Genomic DNA, 15,618 nt, shown 5'->3' with positions numbered 1-15,618 from the left:
GGACACGGTAAGGGGAGGGAGGAGGGGAACAAGCGTTTCTGGCGGGCGCTGTTCGCATCAGCCGCGAAAGACGCCTTCCTCAACAACCCTTTAAAGGGTTGTTGTTTAGGCTGCCTGAGGTCGCCCCCGCGGGAGGGAAGCCGCGACAACAGCCGCTGCTGCTGCTGCAGCAGCGGGCGCCAGAACGGGCGTCTGGGGGCGGGCAAGCGCATTACCCCAGGTCGTTTATTTGGGTCATAAAGCGGCCTAAGTAAGTTGACTATAGGAGAGAATTCTTTTCTTTTGTTGAGTATCCATTTCGGTATTTCTTTGAGGATGGTAATTTCTTTCAAATCAATTGTCATTTTTTTCTTAGAGTTTTTTTTCAGTATCTCATCTCTAGTCTGTTGAAAAAAATCAGGACGTCACCATCTTTTATTTCCTTATCTGGTGTTCTGAAACTAAGTCTGATTATTTTGTCAATGTCGTCTTCCAGAACGTCATCTTCTATGTCCAGGTATTTGGCCAGGTTGGTAATCATGACCTTATTCAGTTCTGTTCTGTCCTTTGATGGGACCCCTCTGAATCTTAATATTCGTTCTTTTTGTCTTAGTTCAAGTAGTGCGTTTTGTTTTGTGAGTCTTTCAATTTCTCCATCATAGGTATGGATTTTCCTCTCCATCTGTTCATTAATTTCTTCTTGTTCTTTTATTTTTTCCTCTGTTTTCTGTATTCTGTTTTCTAAGGGTTTCAGTTTACTTAACTCTCCTTTCACTGTATCTAGGTCTTTCTCTATTTTTTCAAAGGCTTTTCCAAAATTACATAATTTATCTTCCAGTTTATTAAATCTCTGTACTGATTCATTCCTTATTTCAGTCATCATTTCCATCAGTTGATCCAACTTGCTGTCATTTTCTGCTTTTTCAACCATGTCTGGAATACTGTTCTTCCTTCCTTTAACTGCTTTTGCCATTATTTTATGTGATTAGTCTGTAGCTTATCTTTTCAGAGTCTCAAGCGCTGGCATAAGCTACCAGTAATCTTCCACCTTCTAAAGGTGTTAAGTTGTTGTAATTTTAGCTCTTGCTTCTATTATATAGTTTACGGTAATGCAAAATGCTTGTTCTTAGCCTTCTCGTCTATTGCGCATGCTCTAAACCCGTATATGTACTGTTTCTTTAACTGACTTGGGGACCGCGAAGCCTCAAAGGCTGTCTGTCTTAAACGCCCACCTTCAGTGTATGGTAAAGTTAAATTTCTTCAACTTTCTTTGCCCACTCGCATAATATCAAATAGATGTTGCTTCTTACCCTTAAATTCAGCTGTTTTGAGTTTACGAGGCTATACGGACGTTTGCCTCTGCAGTTCTCGGTTTCTCGTCTCTTCCGTTTGGCGGGCAGGGTTCGCGTTGTGGGCTATCAGCTTGCCCTGCCGCTTGCTGGCAGACGATATTGGGGAGATTTATATCCCCCTCCGGACCTTCCCTTTTCCAGGAAGGGCTCCTCGACCTGTTAGCCCTTCGTTGGCATGGGCTACAGGCTTGAGAAGTTTATTTGTTATGAGCTGCTGCAGAGGCTGCCAAGAAACGGTCCGTCTCCGCTTCCCTCGTAACCGGAAGTCCAAAAAGTGAAACGCTTTTGGTTTTTTTAAAAATCTACATTTTAAATGAAAGCACAAGGGTGGCAGTCTTGTCACATATTTTATGGAAGGAATTATTTTTGTCTGTGGGGTCTACTGCAATATTGTTACCAATTAACTTTACCTTTAATGTTACAAAAAGAAAAAACTGAACAAGTGATGATTATAATATATTAACTTTAATAAATGCAGGTAAGCAAAAATTATAAACATGGCTGTGAGTACAAGTAATGATTTAAATAACACCATTATACTGTATCCTTAAATGCAAGGTGAATAATTTTCAAAAATATGAACAGAAAGAACTTGCAAAGTACAAAAATGCCTATGTATAATTTTCATTCCTCTACTTCACTTTCTTTTGAGATAAAAAGAAAGTTATTAAAAGTTCATGAACTTATTTTGTGAATCTGTATCAATCTTTAAACTTAAAATATCTTCCTCCTCCTCCAAATAATATGAACACTAACTTGCACAGCAGATATCCCATTCAAATGTCTACACATCAAGTTCCTTGTTCATAGCTGGATCTCTCAGCTCCTGTTTCTGAAAGGTCCCCCACCCCCACAAATGATGCCAATGAAGTGTAAGAAACTTGCAAAAAAGGGGGAACTTCATTGTCCACAACAAGCCTCTCCCAATAGCTAACAAGACACTTTGGATTGTGGTCCAGAAAAATAAGGCACAAAAAGATAGTAATTTATGTAAGGCTTTGTACTTTGTTGAAAGTATAAAGACAAGGGGTCACAACAACTAGCATAAAATTAAAGTTATGATGTATTTGCGCTATTTCAGACTTGAGCTTAAAGATTCAAATACAATGGTAGGTTGGGTCAAAAATACATAGAAAATGACAGTTTAATTCTGGAAGCCATCCTGAAGAATTACCAAAATCTCCTCTAACTCTATATAAGGAATTAATTTTTCCATACACAGCCCAATCGAAAGGGGGGAGGGGGGCAAATCCACCTTTGGAGGCAGCGTGGGAATTCCAGGGGATTTGCCCTCCCTGGGCACTTACCCTGGCAGAGGAACAATGCAGCTGGCAGATGGCCAATGTGGTCCTCCATGGCAGTCAGAGGCAGCGCAGAGCACCATGTCAGTACCCCTGTGCCTTTGCCAGCATAGTAGAGGTGTGGACAGGGGTAGAGTCAACTATTAGTTAGCTTCCGCTCGGTCTCTATTTGCCAGAACACTGGCATCTGGGCCTTGGACTTAATTTCATAGAACCCAATGGAAGAGACAGAAGTTTTCGGTTGTTTTTTGCCTCCCCGCACCATGGAGAAGCCCTCTTGGAGGCGGTGGAGCGGTGCAGCAACAGGCTGTGTCCCACTGCTAGGAGGCTGTGGATTGGGCTGCCCATATAATTTACTAACTTGAACCCAAAGCTGCTCTTTATTTATGCAGGAATGGAAAGCACTCCACACACAGATGATGATGATTCCCCCAGCCTTCTGCCAGGTACAGCCTCTCCCACCTGTTGATGTGCTGGTATGCAGGATCCCCCTCTAAGGAATGACTTTCAGAGGATACCAGGGGCTGGCGTCAGAAGACATAATGAAAGCTCCTTTGCACATGAGAAAGCAGCTTTGTATTACTTTGGAACCAAGCTACTATCAAAAATACATTTTCTAGAAATTAAATATTCAACATATGAGTCAAATAATTTGCATAGTATTGTCTTTTTATCAAACACCAGATAGTGTCAACAGAAGTATTCAGTTTAGTGGAGTTTAAAATATCAGTGCTCCAAAATAAAATGAAACTGCAATAATAAAGATTCTCCAATTGTTAATTAATGAGTATATCACTATTCCAGCTGTGTGTGTAATCCTATAAACACTTTACTTGAATTAAGCCCCTGGAATACAGTAGGACTTACTTCATCATACACATGAATGAAATCAAGATGTCATACAAAATTGTAAATAAGAAAGTGCAATATTTTAGGTATATTTTAAAAGTTTCAGAGTGCTTTCAGTAAGAGAAAAAATGCAATAATGCACATTATTTTAGCCATTGCTAAAACACAGGATTAAAAAGTTAGTTTTTCTCAAAGTCAATTGTCAGTAATATTTAGTTAACAGGATTTAAGTTCTATTGATTATCACTTAAACTTACCAATAATTCATCAGCATCGCTGCTTTTATTTAGATCTGGAAGATACTACATTTGGTACGGTGGTCACATCCTTTCAGCGACTACCATGCAAGTTTCTGATTTAACTCATAAAAGACACTGACTTTTAAATTACACAGGTATAATCTACACTTTTACATAAATTAATTTATATGCAACTTTTTGTAAATCAGCTAGTAACTGTACAGAATCTATCGTAATGTTGATATCACCAGAATAAATATACATGGATTATATGGATAGAAATTGTTCATAAAGAACCCTTTTTCATATCTAAAGTTAACAGTGATAATACAGCCCTTTTACCATATGCAAATACTTCTCAGAGCAATATCATTCGGCACTTTTATTAAGCAATTGGCAAAACATACTCTCAAATATATACAAATTACAAACATTCAATATACCAAAACTTGAAAATTAATTAAAACAGAAGCTTCATTACCACCAGTTTTTGTGCAAAATTATTAACTGCACCATTTTACAGAGAGGGAGATTCTTCTGGAAACTAGTGTAGTGCTGGCAACGTGTGTTTCTTATAGCCACCGTGATCTGTCATAATTATTTGTTATGCTTGTTGAGACCATAAAAATCTATCACATCTTTCCAGCATGGATTGAATCAAAGCTCTGCAACAAGAATAAAGTCGTAGAAGGGAAAAGAGACATTAAAATATTGTAACAAAATTATTAAACTCTCATTTTTATCCTCAACTTGCCTAATTAAGAGGAATGAACCTCAAATTAAACTTAAAGTTGTGCATACATTATAGCTCGACAGTTTTGGTGCACAGAGTTTGTACCTCATGTCTACTTTAACGTTGCTGAGTTTAAAAGGTTGCAATCCTAAGCATACATTCCTTGCTGTAAACATGTGTCTTACTTCCAAGCAAATCTGCTTAGGATGGAGTGCTCCCAAAGTCTACACTTACACAGCAGAGAGTTATCATCCCTCTAATATCAGTTTCAAAAGCTTTGTATATTTTATATTATCTTCCTGGGCTGCTTTCCAGAGAGATGCAGACAGCATTTGCTATTCAGTCGTGCTTCTTAGTCCTAAAATACACTTTAACTCCTTCACAGTAAATGTACACACGTATGTTCAATATGAGGAAACTAACAGAATCATATGTGCTCTCCAAAGTGTATAACCAGTGGTGGGATTCAAATAATTTAACAACTGGTTGTTTACAATGACCATTTTAACAACCAATTCTGCCGAAGTGGTGTGAACCTGCTGAATCTCACCACCTTTTTTTGTTTAAAAAGATGCAAAAGCTAGCACAAATCAGGCAAGCAGGAGCACAGGAATAACTGGCTTGACTGGATACTTATTTAACCTAACACTTTTCCTACACATGGGCTGTGTTACATTTTGAATGGAAATATTGTCCCAATTCAAATAAATACAACTTGAGATAAACATTAAGCTCATTTAAGTTGATTTCAATGCTTTTCCAAAGTGAGGCTTTTATTTTGCCTTTCAATGCTTTTATTTTGCCTGCTTAAGTACCTGGGCAGAAATTTGAAGCTGTCCATTTTAACATCAAGTATATTTAATTAAATTCTAAAATGATATTGAGATACCATTCTCTCAAAACTTACCTTTGCCTTTTTTCAGCAATTCTTAGTATCTCACAGACTTTGGCAAATTTTTCAGATAACTCAGTCATTAAGCCACATTCCTGCAACAGTAGCACAGCGCAATCTGGCCCAACTATTCTGGCCAACACAAGAGCCACATTCTCAACAGTGACACAATTTGACCAATTTGAAGCACCATTACTAATAGCATTGCCATTATGCATAGCTGGATGAAGGGCACTGTTGTGGTGACTCTTTACAAGATCAAGGAGGAACTTCCATTCTTCCACTGTCTCTGGCACTGCCCCTGGATGTAAAAGAACGTTTAAGGTTTTTTTAAAAAAAGTCAGGTCACTTTGGTGCCTAAGACTTCAAGGACGCTGAGGCTGAACATTACAGGACTCATGTGGAAAAAAACAAAACAAACACATGGATGGGTTGGGACTGCAGTGAGGAAGGGGAACCAGGCTCTGTAGTCCCCCCATACAATACTTGTACCCCTACCAGAATCAGCTTTTTGGAAGTCTCAGGAGGCTGCTTTAATACATATATGCATGGACTCCACAGGATCCAAGTGAAAGTGACAAGTAATTACTGTTCCTTCTAATTAACAATATTCTCACAATAACCAAGGCAACATGAATGTTCACAACATACATTTAGATTCCCATAACTTCTTTTCTTTTCTCACATTTGTAGGTGGGATTACCTAATATTGAATGGTGTTTAAGATAGTGAAATCTTTTCAGAAACAAAATGTCTCAGCTTGAAAGAATTAGGAAAGGGGGGGCAGTGAGAAAGATACAAGCAGTTGAAAGAAGAAGGAAGGACAATTTTTGCATAAGAAACATGAAAAGATAAGAGATGAAAACAGAGCATGAATGGGTGGAATTTTCAGATAGTCTAATAAAGATTGAAGACTTAATGTTGTATCGCAATGAATTAGGAGAGCAAAAAATAGAGCAGAGATGTGAGTGAGTTGTTTTGTAAAACTTTACTAGATAACAAATGAATTTACACCAAATGTAGGAACAGCAAACTCTATCTATGCAAGTGTTCAGTCTGGGTGTCTGTGCAGTCTGTATGTGCCTCTGTGTCTGCTCGTCCTCTTTTGCTGGAAGAAGAAAGAGATATCTTTCCAGAAGTGCATGTGTTTCTAGTCAACAATTAACTCTTGTTGATTGATTGAATGACAAAGGCAGTGGTAGGAACCTTAAGATAAGACTACAGACTTCCCATTCCATAAAGTTAACATCCATATATATTGATGGACTTATATAAAAATAATTGTATTGTCGAAGGCTTTCACGGCCGGAATATTAGGTGCTGTTTTCGCAGAATTTAAGTTAGCATGCCATTGCTGGGCCTGCATCTGTGGCTGGCATCTTCAGAGGATCTGAATCATTCAGATCCTCTGAAGATGCCAGCCAAAGATGCAGGCGAAACGTCAGGAGAGAATGCTGCTAGAACACGGCCATACAGCCCGGAAACCACACAGCACCCAAATAAAAATAATTGTTATTCCAAAATTTTGTCAAATTGTATTTAGTAGAATTTCTGTAGTTCAGGAATGTCCAATTCTATGCTTCCACAACAATAAAGATTCAAACCCCCTATATTTGGAAAAAATTTGGATTCAGGAATAAAATATTTGCTAATCCCCAAGTGCCTGATTAAGATGGCTGTAAATGTAAAAGGCAAACAAAATCCTACCCAAACTATCAGTTTATGACATACTTAAGGAACCATACAATACAAATAAAAACTCTGCTTTCATGCCCAAGTTGCTGTGGAAGATCCTGCCAGCCAAGTGATCAGAAGTACCTTGGGCTGGAAGTGCACCATGCTTTCATCCCCAATGGATGGATCGCCCCCAAATTTTCACATGACGTCCCTCCCTGTTGTGGGCAGATAATTGGACCTTCAAACCACCGAAAGTCCATACCTGAGTAAGGTAAAATGTCTTTTTCCTGGCGCACCAGGCCATGAAGCTGGCTCTGTTTAACTGTCACCCTTAGAATGTTCGTGCAGCCTGTCTGTCTGTGGCCTGAGGGCTTGGTATGAGGGCTTAGAATGTTCACGCAGCTGGGTAGAGATGAGCAGTGAAAACAGTAAATAGGTAATACTGTTAGGTAATACGAGTGGTAGTGAAACACATACACACTTTGCCGTGTGAGACGTCAGGTGGGGTTCCCCCCCACACATGCAGGTAACTTTCACTTTCTGTGCCTCACCCACTGCTACTACACAATACACATCCAGCTCATCCTCACACACCTCACTCTGCCCTCCCTCACATCCAACCACCACTTACCCACTTCCTCACCCATATTCACCACAACTCTCTTTTACTAAAAGTGAGCTGGAGTTTGCCTTTTTCTTCTAATAAAATCCGCAGGGTGGGGGCGAACATGCACTACCAGCTCCGCTTCTTTGCATTGGCCCTTTAAGAACCCAGGGAGCTGGCCTCGATCTGAGCGCCTCACCACCCTGCCTCTGCTGCCTGACTGGGATAGCCTGCTTGCCCCAGTTCTGCCTTACCCAAGCCAGGACTGTGCATGTCAACCAGTCTCATGTACAGCAGATTCACACTCTGGACAGTTCCATTGTGGAATGGGAAGGGTTACCTTATACTAAAAAAACAAGACACCACCATATAACAATGTGCATTGAAAAGGGAAAGAGGGATTCCATTTGACCACTATGCTGGGGATCATTGGACCTGCATGGACATCTGTGTGGGTTGCGGACTGTGATGAGAAGGAGAATTGCCACAGCAACACGTGGCCGGGCCCGCTAGTTGAGATACATGCATAAAGTCTAATTAATACAAGCAGACTATACTGAGGCTTTAATCAAATTAAGTTTTACTAACCATGTTCTCCATTTAACAAGTTCATGTCATCTAAATAAACAACATTAGTAAGGGTTTCAGCTCTTCTATCCAGGTCCAAACACAGAGAAAGATATCCAGGCCAGAAGCTGTGAAAATGTAAGTGTTCTATAGGTTAAAGTAATTATAACTTAATGAACATTACAGGTTACCATAAGCTTCAATGAGAAGACACAGAACCATGTGCATGATTGTATTTATACATACACACCCACCCACATCAGACAGTATTCATTCTGGTCACAATGCATATAGGTACTAACATGGAATAGGTACACAAGGCACACAGGTACTAACATGGAATAGATCAAACATGGCCAGCTCTAGAGTGAGATAAGAGAGTGGTTGCCACCCTACCCCCTAAGAAAGCACAGCACTCAATGTTCCTGCCCTCCTCACTGTATTCAAAGGAGGGATCCCCAAATCTGTGGAATTCTAACACAGTGTGGTAGACAGAGCCAACCACGAAATAGCTGCCATTGAGTTGAAGCCAGCCACAAAATCTCAGGGTGCAAAGTTACATATAACTTTAATAGTTATATTTCAGGCAGTTTCAATTAAGAAGATGACTTTTAGTCTGCACAGCAGTTCAAATCTGCAGTGGCAAATCTGAAGCCCTGCTGAGTAAAAGCCTCATCTGGCCCCACCCACTTTCTATTAACATTAGGTGTACACCAGGGAAAGTCGGCAGCTACCACTGCCCTTGGTTTAAAGGAGAACAAGCAGGGATGGAGAGAGAGGTGATCTAACCCTTGCATGGTGTAATGTGGAGGGCAGCAGTAGCAAGTAGTGACAGCCACAGGAAGCGCCTGCTTGAGTCATCCATGAGGCCCAAACTGACTCTGGATATGCAGAGGTCACACATTCAAGCACTACAGTCTTATTTCAATTTTCAGCTGGATAAGAAATCCCCTAACCCAGAGGTAGGGAACCTGCGGCTCTCCAGATGTTCAGGAACTACAATTCCCATCAGCCCCTACCAGCATGGCCAATTGGCCATGCTGACAGAGGCTGATGGGAATTGTAGTTCCTGAACATCTGGAGAGCCGCAGGTTCCCTACCCCTGACCTAACCCTTTAAAAAAAGCAACATCTTTCTATAACTTAGCATATATACACATTTAACCAAGCTAAATAAAAATGGCTAGAAGGTGGTGTCTTCACAAAACACTCTTATAGTCTGTTGGTTTATGTATGCTTTATGTACTTTCATGGGTATGTGACCTTTGAGAATTTTTTTCCCTGCATTCATCTTTTAAAAGCACATTATATTTTGATGGGAAAAAAACACCACAATTTAGCCCCACTGAAATCAAAGCCAAACACTTAAATCCAATATATTTTTTGGAATTTCACATATTCCTATTCCAGCACCTTCAGGATTGTGTTCTTGGTGTGTAGACTTTGTTCATTTATCCCTCAAAAGTACCCTGTTAGTCATCCTCCAGTTGGTTTATATATAAAAACATTCTTTTTACAAAAAGGGAGCAACACATACCAGATAATGTATTTTCTTTCCTCCTAACTAGTTTGCCCTTATGCTTCTATGCAGCAGCAACTATAATTGACCTTTATATCACTGTATGATACCAAAGTGAACTACAACAGCAATCCAGAAATGCTTGTCTTATTCCGTTCTAGTAGTAAGCACAATGCCTATGGAAAGAGACAGAGGAAAAATTTGGCTGTCCTCGACCAGGGTCAGAGTGTCTGGCTCTGTCCCCAGTCTGGTAGAATGCTCTTTCAAATGAGACTTGGGTCCTGTGGGACCTTTGTCAGTTCTGCAGGGCTTGAATTATGCAGCTATTTCAGTAGGTCTATGGTTGGGGCAGCAGTGGTGTTTCCAACATAGATGGCATCCCTCTCCCTCTTCCCTTCCTTTTCTATGCCTCCTGCCCTTTTCTTCCTTCATTCCCCTTACTTAGGCATGGTTTTAAAGGTGCTATTGGGAAATCTGGTGGGAACTGATCATGAACTGGATGGATAGATGGATGGAAGCTTTGAACTGAAACATACATTTTGCTTCAGCATTGTCACTAGAGCTTGTAAGAATTGTAACTGCTTGTGGTGGAAAAAGCAGTCAAGCAGCTACCCTAAAGGATTTTAAATATGTATTCTAACAGGCATAGCACTGGCTGATAGAATGTACAATGGTTTAGTTTGTGCACAATATGTATCCTGGATCTCGAAGCTGAACAAACCAAAAATCAACAACATGCACTTACAAAAATAAACTTTACTGCTACAAAAACATTTACTTTACCCATAATTTTTGCAGATTTCAGCCATTTTCTTTTTTGTTATTATGTCAGTCGGGAGTTTAAGCAATAGTAAAATCAGTTGGTTATATCCCCAAGTAAATAAATGTGACCTTGGCCTGAAAATATTAAAGCACAAAATCAAATATTAAATTTCTCTGGAAATCTTGCATGAGTATGGCTTGGTAGGTGAACAGTGATAGTATGAAAGATATTTGCCTAAAGGATCCTCCCATTAGATCATTTTTCACATTGCCATTTTTTAAACCACAAAATACATTTTTGCTACTTAAAGACAAAACTTAAACTCAATATATTAAGATCAGAAAACATTTCAATAAACTTTATGTAAAATATTAAAAAAATTATTGAGCCATCAATTTGCATGGCATTGTGCAGAACATAACTTGACAGGGCCCTAACCCAAGAAGCTTACATCTAAAAATTTCCTTAAAAGACAACAAAGGGAAAGGAGTGAAGTAGAGGTGGGGAACTTACAGTTTATTTTAGAATAATTACTAAGGCAGCTTATGAATTCCCAAGAAAACCCATCCAAACTACCGATAAAAACAATTTCACACATACAGGGTTGGTTCCAGTGGAAAAGTTCACAAAAGGAGTTGACAGATCCAATCTTTTCCTGCTTCCCTTCAGTAGCTGTAGGGAACTGCCAGGGGAACAAAGGAAAATATCTGCTCTGCCAACTCTTATTGTGAGTTTTTCCACTTTACATAAACTTTGATTTTGTTCAAAAAGTTACAGCTAAACAAAGGAAATCTTTTCTTTAAGTGCTTATATTATCATCAAATATAACTGTTTAATTACTAGTTTGTTTTCTTTTGCACCAGCCACCAGCACAGCTCCACTGAGAGAAAAGGTTAATTTTATCCCTCAGCCCTTCTAACCCCAAACAATGTTCCTCTACACAGATTACATCACCCACAGTATAATATTTCTAGTGTCTGGAAAGGACTGTAGGAATTAAGAAGAACGCAGAAACACTCCATGTGCCCTGTATGCATGGATGGTTGGATAAACAATGTTCCAATTTAAGAATCACATTAGAATGTAAATGTTTCCCACATGCATCACCCAAGACAGGAGCATTTATGTAAAACACAATGAGCTGTGAGCCCCAGAGAAACTTATTTTTCTCGGCAATACTTTCTTATTATTTCAAGTGCCTTCACAACTATATACACACACTGGGAGCCCCACGGAACAGAGTGGTAAGTTGTAGTATTATAGTCAGTCCTCTGCTCATGACCTGAGTTCAACGGAAATAGGTTTCAGGTAGCCAGCTCAAGGTTGACTTAGCCTTCCATCCTTTCAAGGTCAGTAAAATGAATACCTAGCTTGCTGGGGGTAAAGTATAGATGACTGGAGAAGCAATGGCAAACCACTCCAAAACCAATCTGCCTAGTAAACATTGTGGTGACACCACCCCATGGGTCAATAACGACCCAGTGCTTACACCTTTACCTTTTTACATATACTCAGAGATTATCTCAATTAATAATTACCTCTGGTGCCTCTTGTGACTGATCATCTAAATAAGCCTTACAATAAACCAGGATTCTATTACACAGGTGTAAGAACACAGCAAACTTCCTCTGTATAATATGACTTCTCTTTTGAGAAGCTGTGATTTGAAACCACATATTCCATATTCAGAAATGTTGCTTTGATGAACAGACAACTTAAAACTTTCACCAAAGTTCATATTAATAATGGCAAGGGAGAAAATGGTACACACACACAGATATACCTTGGATTTCCTTGGGCATCCCTGGTACTTGTTGCATTTGGCGCATCATGAGAAACAGCCAAAGATAACCAATCTAAACATAATGATTCAGGATGGAGAAGAGATCTCAGGAAAGACAACCTACAAAGACATTAAGAACATAAGAACATAAGAACAAGCCAGCTGGATCAGACCAGAGTCCATCTAGTCCAGCTGTCTGCTACTCGCAGTGGCCCACCAGGTGCCTTTGGGAGCTCACATGCAGGAGGTGAAAGCAATGGCCTTCTGTGGCTGTTGCTCCCGAGCACCTGGTCTGTTAAGGCATTTGCAATCTCAGATCAAAGAGGATCAAGATTGGTAGCCATAAATCGACTTCTCCTCCATAAATCTGTCCAAGCCCCTTTTAAAGCTATCCAGGTTAGTGGCCATCACCACCTCCTGTGGCAGCATATTCCAAACACCAATCACACGCTATGAAGAAGTGTTTCCTTTTATTAGTCCTAATTCTTCCCCCCAGCATTTTCAATGAATGCCCCCTGGTTCTAGTATTGTGAGAAAGAGAGAAAAAATTCTCTCTGTCAACATTTTCTACCCCATGCATAATTTTGTAGACTTCAATCATATCCCCCCTCAGACGTCTCCTCTCCAAACTAAAGAGTTCCAAACGCTGCAGCCTCTCCTCATAGGGAAGGTGCTCCAGTCCCTCAATCATCCTTGTTGCCCTTCTCTGCACTTTTTCTATCTCCTCAATATCCTTTTTGAGATGCGGCGACCAGAACTGGACACAGTACTCCAAGTGTGGTCGCACCACGGCTTTATATAAGGGCATGACAATCTTTGCAGTTTTATTATCAATTCCTTTCCTAATGATCCCCAGCATAGAGTTTGCCTTTTTCACAGCTGCCATGCATTGAGTTGACATTCCCATGGAACTATCAACTAAGATGCCCAAATCCCTTTCCTGGTCTGTGACTGATAGCACTGACCCTTGTAGCTTGTATGTGAAGTTTGGATTTTTTGCCCCTATGTGCATCACATTATTTTTTTCCAATTATACCAGATACATTTTAATGTACAAACATTAGAAAAGAAGGGGTTTAAGTATCCCATGAACTGAAGCTGAGTTTACTTTTGTCTCTTAAAGCAAAACAGAACACTCAAATAACCCTTATTTGAGTAGTATTTCCTTTTTTAGAAATCCCAGTCACGTAATTAGAAAAAAAGAAAGGCCAAATATGCAACACCAATCCTTTTTTATTATTTCCCTGCATCCCATCCTTTATTTCTCTTCCCCAGAGTAAGGAACAACATTATGTACCGTTCATCTTCAGCCTTTGATTTGATTAAACTGTCTAAAAATGCTAGAAAATGTTCAGGATTACTTTTACAAATTTGCTTGATGTCTGAAGGCAAAATGGATGGATAAAACTTGATCAGGGGCCTTAGAGAAGTTTCTCCAAACTTTTCATAAAGCCTATATAAAACAAGAAAAGATAAAAATTTTAATATAAACTTTATCTTCCTTTTTTCCACAGAACTATTATTATCAATTCCTTTCCTAATGATCCCCAGCATAGAGTTTGAACTATATTTACTAGTATGTCAGTGGTGTAATGGGTAAATGTATACTCATAAAGATTATCTCACATCCAATTACTTTTATAATGGTCTGTGCACATGATAGTTAAAACACAAGCAAGGAAATACACCACTGCATTCACAGCTATGGACATGCAAAGGAATGGACTGAATTGTTCCTTATGCTAGGGATCAAGAATGAAGTACAGTGCTTTCAAACAAGAAAAAAAAATACCTCTGGGCATGTGCCAATAATATGGGAGTATCCCAGGGGCCCAGATCAACAAACAATTTCAGAGTTTTAAGCATATCTCCACTTTCTAATGCCATAGTGACTGGGCTCTTCAGAGTCAATTCTGAAACAAAGAATTACACAAATTATAAATTACTTGAGTTGTATTAATCTAGATAAACAGGCAATGATTTTATGGTGCTTAGCATGTAATAAAGTGCATTTACTTAAATCTGAGCAATCTGTTTTAAATGCTCCACAAGTAAAACTAAATTAGTATTTTTAATAAATTTTGCTTCATTTTTATCCATCCTGTCATACTAAACCTAGATACAATGGGGGGGGGGAGCAAATCTCACCCCCACCTCAAACTGGCCCTACTTTTCCACTCAGTTACTCTATTCCCTACCACCTGCTTGATATTTCCTCTCCTCCCCCTTGTACAACACCCACACACACCCCAACCTCTCTGCTTTCCTTTACCCTTCCAGGTCTTCCTTTGCCTTCCTGCCAGTTCATTGCCTAGGGCTGAGGAGGGGTGGGGAAGGAGAAGGGGAGAGAAAGCAGATAGGGGACATAAACTGGAGCCATTTGCTAGTCTTGTCTCCCTGTGTTGGCTGTGGCATTTCATCTTATCAATATGATTGCCAACCTCCATGTTTGGATATTTCTTCTGCATTTGCAGAATCATTAACTGCAACTAGGGCTATTTGGGGGATTTTCTTATTTTTTTAAAATTTCAACTACACTATTCCAAATTAGACAGGCAGTTTAAACTTTTAGACACGACAAGAAAGATTAAGATTAAATTTAAGATGCAATTCAGTCATGGTATATTTAACTGACTACATGACCTTCTGCTCATAAAAATATTGTGTTGGCTGAGCCTGATCCTCCATAGTTACTAGTCAGGAGCACAAAGAGCTGCAGCCTGAAGCACAAATACAGTATTCTGCATATTTCTTTGGATGCCATCTACTGGGTGGAATCCCATAATATGGCAGCAGCAGATGCTGATCATCATGGATTTTTTCACATGCCCATCCTCCCAGCAATCCTTTCTGATCGTGGGAAAGCTTACTCCCAGAGCTACAGGGCCCATGTGGAAGGATAGCCACATCAGGAGATGTGAGGAGGGGGGAGGAGACAGAGTGATACTCCCTTTCCTGCTGACATGGAAGCTCTGCTGACAGAGGAAGAGGGAGTGACTTCACCCCTTACCCCCATGTATCTTCCTGACTTGCATGGCTATTAGTCCACATAGGCCCCATGACCCTAGGAACAAATTTTCTGGGTGTCAGAAAGGACGCTAGACCCCACCAAAAGTGAAAAGCACAATGTTCTTCAAGACCTCAACCTTAACATCCAGCATTACCTCCATCTTGCTGAGATTCAGTTTCAGTTTATTCACTCAGCCATTTAATCACAGAAGTCAGGCAGTGGTTCAACACATCTACTGCATCACCAGGAGAACAAACTCAGTTCCCAAACTTCAAATGATTTCTTCTAAGAGTTTTATATAGAATTTGAATAGTATGAGGAAATGAACTGCACCCTGAGGAAATTCACTGG

At 39.8% G+C, this 15,618-nt stretch overlaps 1 protein-coding gene across 4 annotated transcripts in view; it reads right to left on the bottom strand.

The window, feature by feature from the left end:
• Window positions 1-1,777: 1,777 nt before the first annotated feature.
• The window catches only part of HPS5 (HPS5 biogenesis of lysosomal organelles complex 2 subunit 2), a 44,395-nt gene continuing 30,554 nt past the window's right edge, over window positions 1,778-15,618 (bottom strand). For 3 of the 4 annotated variants that reach the window (XM_048486917.1, XM_048486918.1, XM_048486919.1), the window contains exons 17-23: window positions 14,050-14,170; window positions 13,555-13,710; window positions 12,258-12,377; window positions 10,495-10,608; window positions 8,215-8,321; window positions 5,361-5,646; window positions 1,778-4,385 (exon numbers count right to left, since the gene is read on the bottom strand). In XM_048486917.1, the coding sequence (XP_048342874.1) occupies window positions 4,325-4,385; window positions 5,361-5,646; window positions 8,215-8,321; window positions 10,495-10,608; window positions 12,258-12,377; window positions 13,555-13,710; window positions 14,050-14,170 (965 nt within the window). In that variant the 3' untranslated portion in view covers window positions 1,778-4,324. Of the gene's footprint in view, window positions 4,386-5,360; window positions 5,647-8,214; window positions 8,322-10,494; window positions 10,609-12,257; window positions 12,378-13,554; window positions 13,711-14,049; window positions 14,171-15,618 lie in introns of those variants that run through there. The other variant, XM_048486920.1, reaches the window with a different exon arrangement.

This window comes from Sphaerodactylus townsendi, linkage group LG02 (genome assembly GCF_021028975.2).
Source record: "Sphaerodactylus townsendi isolate TG3544 linkage group LG02, MPM_Stown_v2.3, whole genome shotgun sequence".
Classification (NCBI taxonomy): domain Eukaryota; kingdom Metazoa; phylum Chordata; class Lepidosauria; order Squamata; family Sphaerodactylidae; genus Sphaerodactylus; species Sphaerodactylus townsendi.
This window is presented reverse-complemented; position numbering and strand designations above follow the sequence as displayed.